At 42.1% G+C, this 14,152-nt stretch overlaps 1 protein-coding gene across 2 annotated transcripts in view; it reads left to right on the top strand.

Moving 5' to 3' along the window:
- The first annotated feature begins 255 nt into the window (after positions 1-255).
- LOC110499315 (fibulin-7) overlaps positions 256-14,152 on the top strand; it is a 31,068-nt gene continuing 17,171 nt past the window's right edge. The window contains exons 1-3 of one of the 2 annotated variants that reach the window (XM_036956143.2): positions 256-819; positions 8,667-8,829; positions 12,090-12,266. In XM_036956143.2, coding sequence (XP_036812038.1) covers positions 742-819; positions 8,667-8,829; positions 12,090-12,266 — 418 coding nt within the window. In that variant the 5' untranslated portion in view covers positions 256-741. The remainder of the gene's footprint in view (positions 820-8,666; positions 8,830-12,089; positions 12,267-14,152) is intronic. The other variant, XM_036956141.2, reaches the window with a different exon arrangement.

Raw genomic sequence — 14,152 nt, 5'->3', positions numbered from 1 at the left:
GCTAATATGTCTGCTATGATGCGAGTCTACCTGCTCCATCCCATTGATGTTTTCCCAGGAATTCATGTAACCGGCGCACAGGGGGGCAGCTTTGGCCTCATCAAAAATAATTCCAACCCAAAGCCTAATGGTAAATTATCCTATTTACGTGCATGTTAAGTTTACAAACTCTCCAGTCAACTTCTGCAATGACTTTCTGTAAATTGATCACTGTAAAAATAGCCTATAAATACATCCCCAGTTATAAGAACCCACATGGCAATAGTTTTGTTCCACCCCATGAACTCACAGATGGTTGCTTGCTCTATTCGGTCTGAGTCTGGGAATGGCGACACAGCCAATGAGAAGAAGAACAGAACATTGGGGAGAGAGAGAAACCCGACTGGGGTGTTGGTGGGAGGGATTATTCCTAGTACATCCATCGCTTTTCAAAGTCTACATTTTCAGTTAGGTTAAGCAGTAGATTCAGGCTCACTCTCATCATAGTCTATCCAAGAGCGCACGGACGGGAACGGGAGCGCACAGCATCCCAACCGTCGCTCGTACCACCTGATGAGAAGTATCTTAGTTCCCATCCTGAATCCACACACTGCCAGTTCAGTTGCGCAAACGCTGCGGAGGAGCTTCGGAAATCGAAGTTGAGTTCGTTGGTTTTCTATTCTTTAAACACCTGACTAAGTTTGACCATTTGGAGAAAAAATCGGATATCATACCAACACCAATCCAGTAGGAATTAAAGTTATGGCACTATCCATGCTGCGCAGCGGTTTGCTTTTTCTGTGTCTGACAACTATCCATACCTGCAATGGTGGCGGACAGGTTTGTAGTCTTCGCACCTATCATCTGTGCATGTGTGTGTGGTAGGCTACATGCTTATTACGCGTAGAGAGAGATGCGTAATTTTTAAGAATATTTTGTTGGAAAAGTTATTGTTTTTTTCCTCAACAACAACCCATGCTGCAAAAGTTACTCTAGGCTACAGTTAATTAGCTTTATGTTACGCTCAAAAAAAGAAGGCTACATTAATTAACACGTATATAAATATGTCTTCCAGTGTTTTGTTATCTGTACACGTAGTCCTTCATGTTCTTCCTCAGACAAAACAAACCTTAACTTGAAATTGCTATCCTTGATTTGAACATGTAGGCTATTATAGGCCATGTCCTCGTCACAAATGAGCAAGGACTGTCCTTACAGGGTTAGACAAATATCCCGTTGAGCAAGGGAAAATACCTATTGAAAGTTAATAAGAGGGAAGCCGTGAGCACTGACTCTTGGACGCCTTTCGGCATCTTTGTCCAGGATTCTAAAACAAGCCATCTACAGTGCCTTGCGAAAGTATTTGGCCCCCTTGAACTTTGCGACCTTTTGCCACATTTCAGGCTTCAAACATAAAGATATAAAACTGTATTTTTTTGTGAAGAATCAACAACAAGTGGGACACAATCATGAAGTGGAACGACATTTATTGGATATTTCAAACTTTTTTAACAAATCAAAAACTGAAAAATTGGGCGTGCAAAATTATTCAGCCCCCTTAAGTTAATACTTTGTAGCGCCACCTTTTGCTGCGATTACAGCTGTAAATCGCTTGGGGTATGTCTCTATCAGTTTTGCACATCGAGAGACTGACATTTTTTCCCATTCCTCCTTGCAAAACAGCTCGAGCTCAGTGAGGTTGGATGGAGAGCATTTGTGAACAGTAGTTTTCAGTTCTTTCCACAGATTCTCAATTGGATTCAGGTCTGGACTTTGACTTGGCCATTCTAACACCTGGATATGTTTATTTTTGAACCATTCCATTGTAGATTTTGCTTTATGTTTTGGATCATTGTCTTGTTGGAAGACAAATCTCCGTCCCAGTCTCAGGTCTTTTGCAGACTCCATCAGGTTTTCTTCCAGAATGGTCCTGTATTTGGCTCCAACCATCTTCCCATCAATTTTAACCATCTTCCCTGTCCCCGCTGAAGAAAAGCAGGCCCAAACCATGATGCTGCCACCACCATGTTTGACAGTGGGGATGGTGTGTTCAGCTGTATTGCTTTTACGCCAAACATAACGTTTTGCATTGTTGCCAAAAAGTTCAATTTTGGTTTCATCTGACCAGAGCACCTTATTCCACATGTTTGGTGTGTCTCCCAGGTGGCTTGTGGCAAACTTTAAACAACACTTTTTATGGATATCTTTAAGAAATGGCTTTCTTCTTGCCACTCTTCCATAAAGGCCAGATTTGTGCAATATACGACTGATTGTTGTCCTATGGACAGGGTCTCCCACCTCAGCTGTAGATCTCTGCAGTTCATCCAGAGTGATCATGGGCCTCTTGGCTGAATCTCTGATCAGTCTTCTCCTTGTATGAGCTGAAAGTTTAGAGGGACGGCCAGGTCTTGGTAGATTTGCAGTGGTCTGATACTCCTTCCATTTCAACATTATCGCTTGCACAGTGCTCCTTGGGATGTTTAAAGCTTGGGAAATCTTTTTGTATCCAAATCCGGCTTTAAACTTCTTCACAACAGTATCTCGGACCTGCCTGGTGTGTTCCTTGTTCTTCATGATGCTCTCTGCGCTTTTAACGGACCTCTGAGACTATCACAGTGCAGGTGCATTTATACGGAGACTTGATTACACACAGGTGGATTGTATTTATCATCATTAGTCATTTAGGTCAACATTGGATCATTCAGAGATCCTCACTGAACTTCTGGAGAGAGTTTGCTGCACTGAAAGTAAAGGGGCTGAATAATTTTGCACGCCCAATTTCTCAGTTTTTGATTTGTTAAAAAAGTTTGAAATATCCAATAAATGTCGTTCCACTTCATGATTGTGTCCCACTTGTTGTTGATTCTTCACAAAAAAATACAGTTTTATATCTTTATGTTTGAAGCCTGAAATGTGGCAAAAGGTCGCAAAGTTCAAGGGGGCCAAATACTTTCGCAAGGCACTGTATATATGAGCCCACTGTGTGTGTGTGTGTGTGTGTGTGTGTGCGTGCGTGTGTGTGTGCGTGCGTGTTTGTGTGCAGGGCTCCAGACTGGGACCATTCGCATCAGTGCGAACTCCACATTCTACATGGTCACCTCTCTTAAAAGGCTAAAACCATGATTTGGTCAAACAGTAAAGTTCATTATCCTCATGATTCCCGTAATGACAGTGTCAACCTGCCCCTCTACCTCTTTCGCTGGGGCCTGCTGCGGAAAACACAACTATTCAACGGTGTCAGCTCTCAATTTTGAGCTCAATGGCAACTATTTATAACAAGATATGTGATATGGTTTGCGATAGGCCTATGGAGCGCGAAAATATGCATTGGCCATTGGGATTGCAAAGGCCTTATTGGGCGCTAAACTACAACTGCAGCGTTTTTGGGGATATTCAACATTGACTGTTATATTTACATGGCTACTAGCAGTGGGTATTCTATTTAGAGTCAGCAATCTAGCGAGTGTGTTTTGAGTTTCCACTTACTCAGGTGGTGAATTAGCCCCAAATACAGTGCCTTGCGAAAGTATTCGGCCCCCTTGAACTTTGCGACCTTTTGCCAAATTGCTGCTGGGTGTCACCCTAGATAACAAGCTGTCATGGTCAAAACATATAGACTCAATGGTTGCTTAAATCGGAAGAAGTCTGTCCATCATAGGGCTTTGCTCTGCCTTCTTGATATCTCAGTCGTACCTGGACTACTGCTCAGCTGTGTGGTCACGTGCCGCAAAGAGGGACATAGGTACAGTGCCTTGCGAAAGTATTCGGCCCCCTTGAACTTTGCGACCTTTTGCCACATTTCAGGCTTCAAACATAAATATATAAAACTGTATTTTTTTGTGAAGAATCAACAACAAGTGGGACACAATCATGAAGTGGAACGACATTTTTTGGATATTTCAAACTTTTTTAACAAATCAAAAACTGAAAAATTGGGCGTGCAAAATTATTCAGCCCCTTTACTTTCAGTGCAGCAAACTCTCTCCAGAAGTTCAGTGAGGATCTCTGAATGATCCAATGTTGACCTAAATGACTAATGATGATAAATACAATCCACCTGTGTGTAATCAAGTCTCCGTATAAATGCACCTGCACTGTGATAGTCTCAGAGGTCCGTTAAAAGCGCAGAGAGCATCATGAAGAACAAGGAACACACCAGGCAGGTCAGAGATACTGTTGTGAAGAAGTTTAAAGCCGGATTTGGATACAAAAAGATTTCCCAAGCTTTAAACATCCCAAGGAGCACTGTGCAAGCGATAATATTGAAATGGAAGGAGTATCAGACCACTGCAAATCTACCAAGACCTGGCCGTTCCTCTAAACTTTCAGCTCATACAAGGAGAAGACTGATCAGAGATGCAGCCAAGAGGCCCATGATCACTCTGGATGAACTGCAGAGATCTACAGCTGAGGTGGGAGACTCTGTCCATAGGACAACAATCAGTCGTATATTGCACAAATCTGGCCTTTATGGAAGAGTGGCAAGAAGAAAGCCATTTCTTAAAGATATCCATAAAAAGTGTTGTTTAAAGTTTGCCACAAGCCACCTGGGAGACACACCAAACATGTGGAAGAAGGTGCTCTGGTCAGATGAAACCAAAATTGAACTTTTTGGCAACAATGCAAAATGTTATGTTTGGCGTAAAAGCAACACAGCTGAACACACCATCCCCACTGTCAAACATGGTGGTGGCAGCATCATGGTTTGGGCCTGCTTTTCTTCAGCAGGGACAGGGAAGATGGTTAAAATTGATGGGAAGATGGATGGAGCCAAATACAGGACCATTCTGGAAGAAAACCTGATGGAGTCTGCAAAAGACCTGAGACTGGGACGGAGATTTGTCTTCCAACAAGACAATGATCCAAAACATAAAGCAAAATCTACAATGGAATGGTTCAAAAATAAACATATCCAGGTGTTAGAATGGCCAAGTCAAAGTCCAGACCTGAATCCAATCGAGAATCTGTGGAAAGAACTGAAAACTGCTGTTCACAAATGCTCTCCATCCAACCTCACTGAGCTCGAGCTGTTTTGCAAGGAGGAATGGGAAAAAAATTCAGTCTCTCGATGTGCAAAACTGATAGAGACATACCCCAAGCGACTTACAACTGTAATCGCAGCAAAAGGTGGCGCTACAAAGTATTAACTTAAGGGGGCTGAATAATTTTGCACGCCCAATTTTTCAGTTTTTGATTTGTTAAAAAAGTTTGAAATATCCAATAAATGTCGTTCCACTTCATGATTGTGTCCCACTTGTTGTTGATTCTTCACAAAAAAAATACAGTTTTATATCTTTATGTTTGAAGCCTGAAATGTGGCAAAAGGTCGCAAAGTTCAAGGGGGCCGAATACTTTCGCAAGGCACTGTATACTGTTAACCTATGATATTAGTGCACATAAAAATGCAGGCAAATTCATCTCTATTGAACAAAAACAAACCAGAACATTCTGGAGCCCTATTTTAACAGTAAAATCTAACCACAATAGCATAATTGTCAACCCAAAATGCAAGACAATCACTGAATTAGGTTGCACATCAAAATAATTTGAATAACAACATGAGAAGATGACGAAGCAACGTGCTTCTTGAATAGCATCTCAGTAGTCTATTACACATTTCAATAAAGCACTATGAATTACTTCATAAGATGATACAAATGTTTTCAATTGAGTGACGTTACAATTTCATTTGGGTGCGAACAAATCATGGGCTGGTGCCATCAAGGGAAAAATTGTAGTCTGAGCCCTGGTTTGTGTGTGTGTTTGTGTGTGTTGCTAGGATGGATATGAGTCCACTACTGTGTCAGTTAGTGGCATTTCCATTTACCCTGTGGGAGAGTCGTCAAAGAAAAGAAAAGAGCACATGGAAGAAGTCTTATTGAAGCATAGGGCCTACTCTTGGCCAATGGCCCTCTGAGAATTGACCTTTATAAGGGCAGTTCTGCCTCAAGGGCAGAATCAATGGGATTTCTTAAGTTTAGGAAAGTTATTGCAGTACTCACAGTGGGCATTGATTGTCATTTCAAGTATGCAAGGTATGCCCTCACCTGAGAAATTACACTTTTCTACAGACTTGTTAAATATGATTGAAAAGGATTAGCAAACAGCCATTTATTTCACTGTTCTCTGAGACTTTGGAATGAGCTTATCTGTCAACAGCCTGCTCTCAAATAGCTCATGGGCTCATGGCATCCAGGCTATGTGCTGAAGCTGAATACAAAGCTGGTCCATTCAGAGTTTGTTATCCAAGGAGTCTGTAGCTGTGTCCCAAATGGCACCCTATTCCCTATATAGTGCATTATTTTTGCATCGACCTCAGTCAAATGTATTGCACTATATAGGAAATAGGGTGTAATTTAGGATGCAACCACTGTGTTTCCTGCCATGTAAATATACAGAGGGCCAGGGTTCTGGACAGAGGTCTCACTGACAGACATCTGTCAAACAGCTTTGGTCCAGCTGCTGTATTGTCTGACACTGGAGAAGAAGGAGAAAATGAAGAATAGAGCGAGGGGTAGAGAGAGAGGGAGAGAGACAGACAGTGAGAGGTGCGTGGTGTGGCGGCCTCTCACATGGTCCTCCAAGTGAGTACCAGGACCAGGGGGAGGAGGGTTTTGAGGGCTAGCGGAGACAGCTGTGGCTAGAAGGTTATTACTTTAGAAGTAGTGTACGCACAGCCAATAACTTTCAGGTGCACTGTTTTGACCCAAAGGTCGTTGTCAGGCTCTTTCTTTCAGGAATCCTGGGTATGACTTCTGAATGTTAATAGAAGGATATGATTGCTGAATCTTCCATGACCAGGTGGCAGGCCACAGCCATAATACTAATACAGTAATAACACAACGATATGAATGTTATCATTATTTGATCTCTGAAATCACAACCAACAACATTACTATAATAATACTCAGTGGTGTAAAGTACTTAAGGAAGAATACATTAAAGTACTACTTAAATCATTTTTTGGGGTATCTGTACTTTACTTTACTATTTATATGTTTGACCACTTTTACATTTACTCCACTACATTCCCAAATAAAATATTGTACTTCTTACTCCATACATTTTCCCTGACAACCAAAAGTACTCATTACATTTTGAATGCTTAGCAGGACAGGAAAATTGTTAAATTCACACACTTATCAAGAGAACACTTGGTCATCCCTACTGCCTCTGATCTGACAGACTCAGTGTGCCCCTGGCAATCCGTACATTTTAAAAACAAGAAGATGATGCCGTCCGCCTTGCTTAATATAAGGAATTTTAAATTATTTATACTTTTACTTTTGATGCTTAAGTATATTTTTTCAATTACATTTACTTTTGATACTTAAGTATTTTTAAAACCAAATACTTTTAGACTTTTACTCAAGTAGTATGTTACTGGGTGACGTTCACTTTTACTTGAGTAACTTTCTATTAAGGTATCTTTATTTTTACTCAAGTATGACAGTTGGGTACTTTTTCCACCACTAATAATACTACAATGATATAAATGTTATTGGTCTTGTTGAAAACACCTGTGCAGCTGTGAAATTGGATTGGGATTTGTTTTGGCGACGGTTGTTGGAAATGCTAGGGAACACTGGCGGAATGTCAATATTTGTAACCACAGCCATCACAGAACCCACCCACCACCAGACATTTTGAAGTTTGATTTGGGTACATCCCAAATGGCAGCCTATTCCCTACACTCTTAGAAAAAATTTGCTATCTAGAACCTAAAAGGGTTTTTCGGCTATCCCCATAGGAGAAACCTTTGAAGAACCCATTTTTGGTTCCAGGTAGAACTCTATTGGGTTCCATTTAGAACACTAGGGTTCTACATGGAACCCAAAAGAGTTCTACCTGGAAGAAAAAAAAGGTTATCCTATGGGACAGCCAAATAACCCTTTTGGAACCCTTTTTATGTATATTGTGTATAGTGTATATAGTGCACTACTTCTGACCAAGGCCCATAGTGCTCTGGTCAAAGGTAGTGCACTATATAAGGAATAGGGTGCCATTTGGGGACGTGCCTTGGAGTTAATCGAGTGATGTCATTAACTACCACAGCTGCGCTAGGCTTGTTAAATCATACCTGCCTCTTCTCATATGTTATGACGATTACACATTTTGTGGATTTTATTGGTAGTTGTGATTTATTGAAGCTTGCTCATTTTAATTGCGCTATAATACTGTCATAGTGCAAATCATGGTTTATTTATATGCTTCCCATTAAATTGATATTAATCATGGTTTAATATCTTCAAATACTTGTTGTTTTAACATTTGGTTATGTGTGTGACTAAGAACAAAATAGGTTGTGGCTTGTAAAACTGAAAGCCAACACTCCTTAGTTTCTAATTTCCCAGTTCTGTACTGGTATGTGCTTCATTATTTTCCAGAACTGCATGGACAAACACCACCAAGAACCATGTTCTTCATGTTGTTTTCATGTTTGACCAGTTAAACATGTATGTAACTGAATGATATCTTATGTTAACATCACAGGAGGCTACTGAGGGGAGAATGGCTCATAATAATGGCCTTGAACAGAGCAAATGGAATGGAAACCATGTGTTTGATGTATTTGATACCATTCCACTGGTTCTGCTCCAGTTATTACCACAAGCCCGTTCTCCCCAGTTAAGGTGCCACCAACCTCCTGTGGTTAACATGTACTGTATGTGTCTCTCTGTCTCTAGAACTGCATGGATAAACACCAGGTGGTTGGTGTTCTCCGTCAGATGGAGAAGTTTCTGAAGGGACAGGAGATGAGATTCACAGAGGGACTACGCATCATGAAGTCAAAACTGGCAACCCTACAGAACTCTGTCTCCAAGTTGCCTCAGGCCGATCAGTCGGCTGGTGAGTAGACCGAAAGTATAGCCATTCTCCAGCACTCTGCAGCACCTGAAATCAAACTCTTATATAGCCATGTACAGACCAGCCTAAGGGTTCTTTACGCTATCTTGCTCTCATTCTCTAGCTGTCTCTCCTCAATATAGCAGCTGATGAATGATTTGTTCTTAACTGACTTGCCTAGTTGAAATAAAGGTAAAATAAAAAAAGAATTCATCAACAGAGGAGAAAATTGGAGCACGTTGAATGATAATGGAAGTCGATTTCAGAAATGCTTCTTTATTATTAAAACCAGAAATCTACTTTGATTGTCTTTCAATTTACTCCACTTTTGTCCTCTATTTATGCACCATGTTTAGAGAGCCAGGCCCAGGCCTAAAGATCCCCTAGCCTGGGCCTACTTCCATTGTCCTTAAGAGGGGCTCTACTGCAGAGACATAACATCCTAACCAGAGGGTAAGGGGAGGAGTGTTAGAGGCTAGGGAGTAGTGTGTGGTCTGCCATCATTGGATTTTGGGGAAGTTATTCTATTGTTTACCATGTCAGTACTGTTTACCATAATGTGCATTGATGAGATTCACATCCCCGTTCCTGATTTTGTGGTCAATAAATCAACAAAATAAGGAAACAGTTAGATTTGAAAGTTTAGCTTAAAGTTTAAAGTTTCCCACTGAAACCCAAGCTTCTGCATAGCACTTAAATGACGTGAACTCTCTTCGACCTGATGTTGACACTTTAGTAGATAAACCTCAGTATTGGGTCAATGTGGAAATCGTTGGTCTTCTCGTAGTTACCGCTGTCCTTTTGGATCAAATGTTTTTCTTCCAGACAACTAGTTAGGCTTATCAGGGGTTTCTATCAAACTTAGCCATAGCAAGTTCTATTGTGTTATTTTCAATTCTATTCTATTCGATTCTATTTCTTTCTATTCTATTCCTGTGAAAATGGATGAATAGAGTTATTCATCAGCTGCTATTTTGAGAAAGATAGTAAAAGAGAGAAAGAGAGAGAGAGGGATAGAGCGAGAGAGAAGAGAGAGAGGAAGAGAGAGAGAGAGAGAGAGAGAGAGAGAGAATGTCATTTGGCACCATTACAGTACACACCGAGCACTCAATAGGAGACTGACAGGAAGTGGAATTGTGTCGTTTAGCACCAGACATGTGGATGATAGCTCTGCTCTTACTGGTATAGAACAAACCTCCCCCTCTCTCTCTCTTTTGCTCAAAAATAAACTAGACACTGTTTAGCCATGTGCTTGCAATTACTTGAAAGATTTCTCTTCTCCTATTTCTGTTGTTGTATAGTTACAGTGAGGGTACAAAACATTATGAACACCTGCTCTTTCCATGATAGACTGACCATATTAATCCAGGTAAAAAAAATATGATCCCTTATTGATGTCACTTGTTAAATCCACTTCAATCAGTGTAGATTAAGGGGAGGAGACAGGTTAAATTATGATTTTAAGCCTTGAGACAATTGAGACGTGGATTGTGTATGTGTGCCATTCAGAGGGTGAATGGGTAAAACCTAAAAATTAAGTGCCTTTTAACGGGGTACGGTAGTAGGTGCCAGGCGCACCAGTTTGTGTCAAGAACTGCAACACTGCTGGATTTTCCACGCTCAACTGTTTCCTGTGTGTATCGTCCAGCCAACTTGACACAACTGTGGGAACCATTGGAGTCAACATGGGCCAGCATTCGTGTGGAATGCTTTCGAAACCTTGTAGAGTCTATGCCCCAACGAAATGAGGATGTTCTGCAATTCAATATTTGGAAGGTGTATAGCACACGTAGCCTGCATATCAGTGCATACACAGAAACTATCTAGGGGAGAGGCGCTGTGCTGTGAGGTTGTGCTGTGTGGTGTTGCTGTTTATTTGAGCAATATGAGATGGAACGGATTTCCGTGCAATAATGGCTCTATATAATACTACACGCTTTCTTAAGTTTGTTCTGGATTTGGGGACAGTGGAAAGACTGTGCTTCCAATCATCTTTGGAAAGAAAAAAATTACTTTAAGGCATATTTTTGTACAGTCAAATGAAGGGAATGTTCTTACTGTGCTTTCAATTAGTTGAAAATTGAAAGCACAGTAAGAACATTCCCTGCGTTTAACTGTAGAAAAATGTGCCTGAAAGATGAGGTATGTTGGTTATGTTTCAAAATGCTGATTCCTGCCGTACCTGTGTTGTGGAGTTAGCCTACTACTTACAGCATTTCCATACAATTTTACTTTGGGAGGTACAATATTATGCAATTGACAGGGTGTGGGGTGTTTATCCCAAAAGCGTAAGCTGTACTGTACTAGAGGTCAAACCTCTTTATTTACATCCAGATTTAGAAAAGAAGCACATACTGATCTAATTACATTAAAACCTTGGCTTTCAATTGTAAGTAGTAGGCTAACTCCAGAACACAGGTACGGCAGGAACCTTTTGAAACAACCAACATACCTCATCTTTCAGGCACATTTTTCTACAGTTAAAGGAAGGGAGCATTTGATCAGTGTGTAATTACAACACCTTGGCTTTCAATTCTGTACATTTGTGAAATTATTTTCTATTAATGCTGCCATTTTATCCTTTCTGCATTTGTAGTAGGCCTAGTTTCTCTCAAAAAAATGGTCATTTGTTCCTTTCTGCATTTGTAGTAGGCCTAGTTTCTCTCAATAAAATGGTAATTTGTTCCTTTCTGCATTTGTAGTAGGCCTAGTTTCTCTCAATAAAATGGTCATTTGTTCCTTTCTGCATTTGTAGTAGGCCTAGTTTCTCTCAAAAAAATGGTCATTTGTTCCTTTCTGCATTTGTAGTAGGCCTAGTTTCTCTCAATAAAATGGTAATTTGTCGAGAACTATTTCAAGTAGCTGTTTTATTTGGTTTTAGAACTGGTGTTGTTGGTTTCCCCTCTCCTCCAAAACGGCTAGTAGCAGTAATCTGTTGAATGAAATGAGGCATTGCGTCAGTCTTTTCCCATGAAGTGGTCCTAGAGTCCTACAGGACCAACAGTACCCGGGACATGTGTATGTCCTCAGGCACTAAATACCACAGGATGCTGGGTGACTCCATATGCATACATGAAGTGGTCCTAGAGTCCTACAGTACCAACAGTACCCGGGACATGTGTATGTCCTCAGGCACTAAATACCACAGGATGCTGGGTGACTCCATATGCATACATGTGTGACAATCTTCTCTCTCCTCTCTTCCTCCCCCCCTCTCCCTCTCCCTCCCTCTGTCCTCCCTCCCTCTTCTCTCTCTGCCCCAGCCCCCTCTGTATGCCCCTCCCTGGAAGCCCCTGTCCACGGGACAAAGTTTGGCTCCAAGTATTTCATCAGTCATGAAGTCCATTTCACCTGTTCCCATGGTTACCATCTTGTGGGCCCCGGGACACGTGTGTGTCAAGAGAACGGGAGTTGGAGTGGTGTCAACACTATCTGTAAAGGTACATGTCTGTCTGTCTGTCTGTCTGTCTGTCTGTCTGTCTGTCTGTCTGTCTGTCTGTCTGTCTGTCTGTCTGTCTGTCTGTCTGTCTGTCTGTCTGTCTGTCTGTCTGTCTGTCCAAATGGGCAATATAGTCAAACACACATCACTTTAGGTGGTGCAGGGCTGAGGAAAACTTGAAGAGATGGGACCCGCACACATTACACCACCATATCTTTATTTAGCATTAAGTTAGGAACAATGTTCCAATGTGTCTGTCCAATGTCTGTCTGTCCACCTGAAACCAGAGCCCATCTCACACATTACATTGCAGTTTTGCTATTTCCTACACAAATGTTCCTCTTTAAAATGACTTGAGTTCACATCAGCCAGTCACTGTAAATTGTAAAGGTCACACTACTCCTCTTCTCCTGTTGTTATTCACTAGTGCTGCTGCCATGGACTCTGTCTTCACAACGCCCTGGAATTTACTGTAAATACCTTTTATCATCAGTCGGAGGGGGGGGCAAAGAGGGGAGGGTGGGCAGAGGGGAGGGGACAGAGAGGGGAACGGGGGGTGGCAGAGAGGGGGACAGAGTGGGGGACAGAGAGGGAGACAGAGGAAGGGACGTAGGGGGGGACAGAGGAAGGGACAGAGAGGGAGACAGAGCAAGGGACAGAGGAAGGGACAGAGGGGGACAGAGGAAGGGACAGAAGAAGGGACAGAGAGGGGGACAGAGGAAGGGACAGAGAAGGGGACAGAGGAAGAGACAGAGGGGGGGACAGAGGAAGGGACAGAGAGGGCAGCAGGGAGGGGGACAGAGAGGGCAGCAGAGAGGGGGACAGAGAGGGCAGCAGAGAGGGCAGCAGAGAGGGGGACAGAGAGGGCAGCAGAGAGGGGGACAGAGAGGGGACAGAGAGGGGGACAGAGAGGGGACAGAGAGGAGGACAGAGAGGGCAGCAGAGAGGGGGACAGAGAGGGCAGCAGAGAGGGGGAAGGGGTGTTAATAAAGAGTAAGGAGGAATGTTTAACACGTGCTAATGTTATATTAGAGTGCGGTGGTGTATTGAAGCTGTGTTTCCAAAGTATGTGTCTGCACAGTGGCGATCCATCCATACACCTGTTAGTGGTTAGCTTTTACTACTGACATCACTATCACTTTAAACTCCCATCCTGTTCTTCACAATTTGACCTATGAAGATTTTCTGATATAACTGTGGTCAGAGTGGCTGCAGTGGCTACAAAAACAGTTGGCTAAAACTACATCTAGGCCGTGTTCTTTGGGGCATGTCATGTAAAATGTTTAACCACGAAAAATGTGAGTTTTTCATTGGACAATTCCAGGTAGTCCCTCTCTGTTTCAGTCTGGTTTCTTTCATTTGCTACCTAATGAAATTAACCCAGCCCTGCATTCATTATTGGGTTGTGCCAGACAGTGCACCCTCAACTACTCAGAGTTGAGCAAAGAATAAATACATTGAGACAGACTGAAGATTTAACAGACAGGGATTCCTGTAAGGAACTGCTCTGACTGAACACTACTGGACAGAAATCTGGCATCTGCGACCCAGACCCTTTGTTGTTCTAGAATCTAGAGTAGTCTGTTCAGACAGAGGGCCCTGTAGACCTGTAAAGATTGATGACGGAGGAAGAGAGAGGGAGAAAAAGAGAGAGGAAAAGAGAGAGAGCGTGATAGAGGAAGAGAATATGAGGAAAGAAAGGGGAAGAGATGGAGGAATAGAGGAAGGAGAAAGATAAGGGGAGAGAGAAAAGGAGAGAGAAAAACAGAAAAAGAGAGAGAAGAGAGTGAAAATGTGTAGAGTGAAAAATACCTGACCTATAAGAGGGAGAGGAATAGATAGAGAGAGGGAGAGGGATAGATAGAGAGAGGGAGAGAGAGAGGGAGA

Source organism: Oncorhynchus mykiss, chromosome 20, assembly GCF_057628025.1.
Source record: "Oncorhynchus mykiss isolate SJ-2025 chromosome 20, ASM5762802v1, whole genome shotgun sequence".
Taxonomy (NCBI): Eukaryota; Metazoa; Chordata; class Actinopteri; order Salmoniformes; family Salmonidae; genus Oncorhynchus; species Oncorhynchus mykiss.
This window is presented reverse-complemented; position numbering and strand designations above follow the sequence as displayed.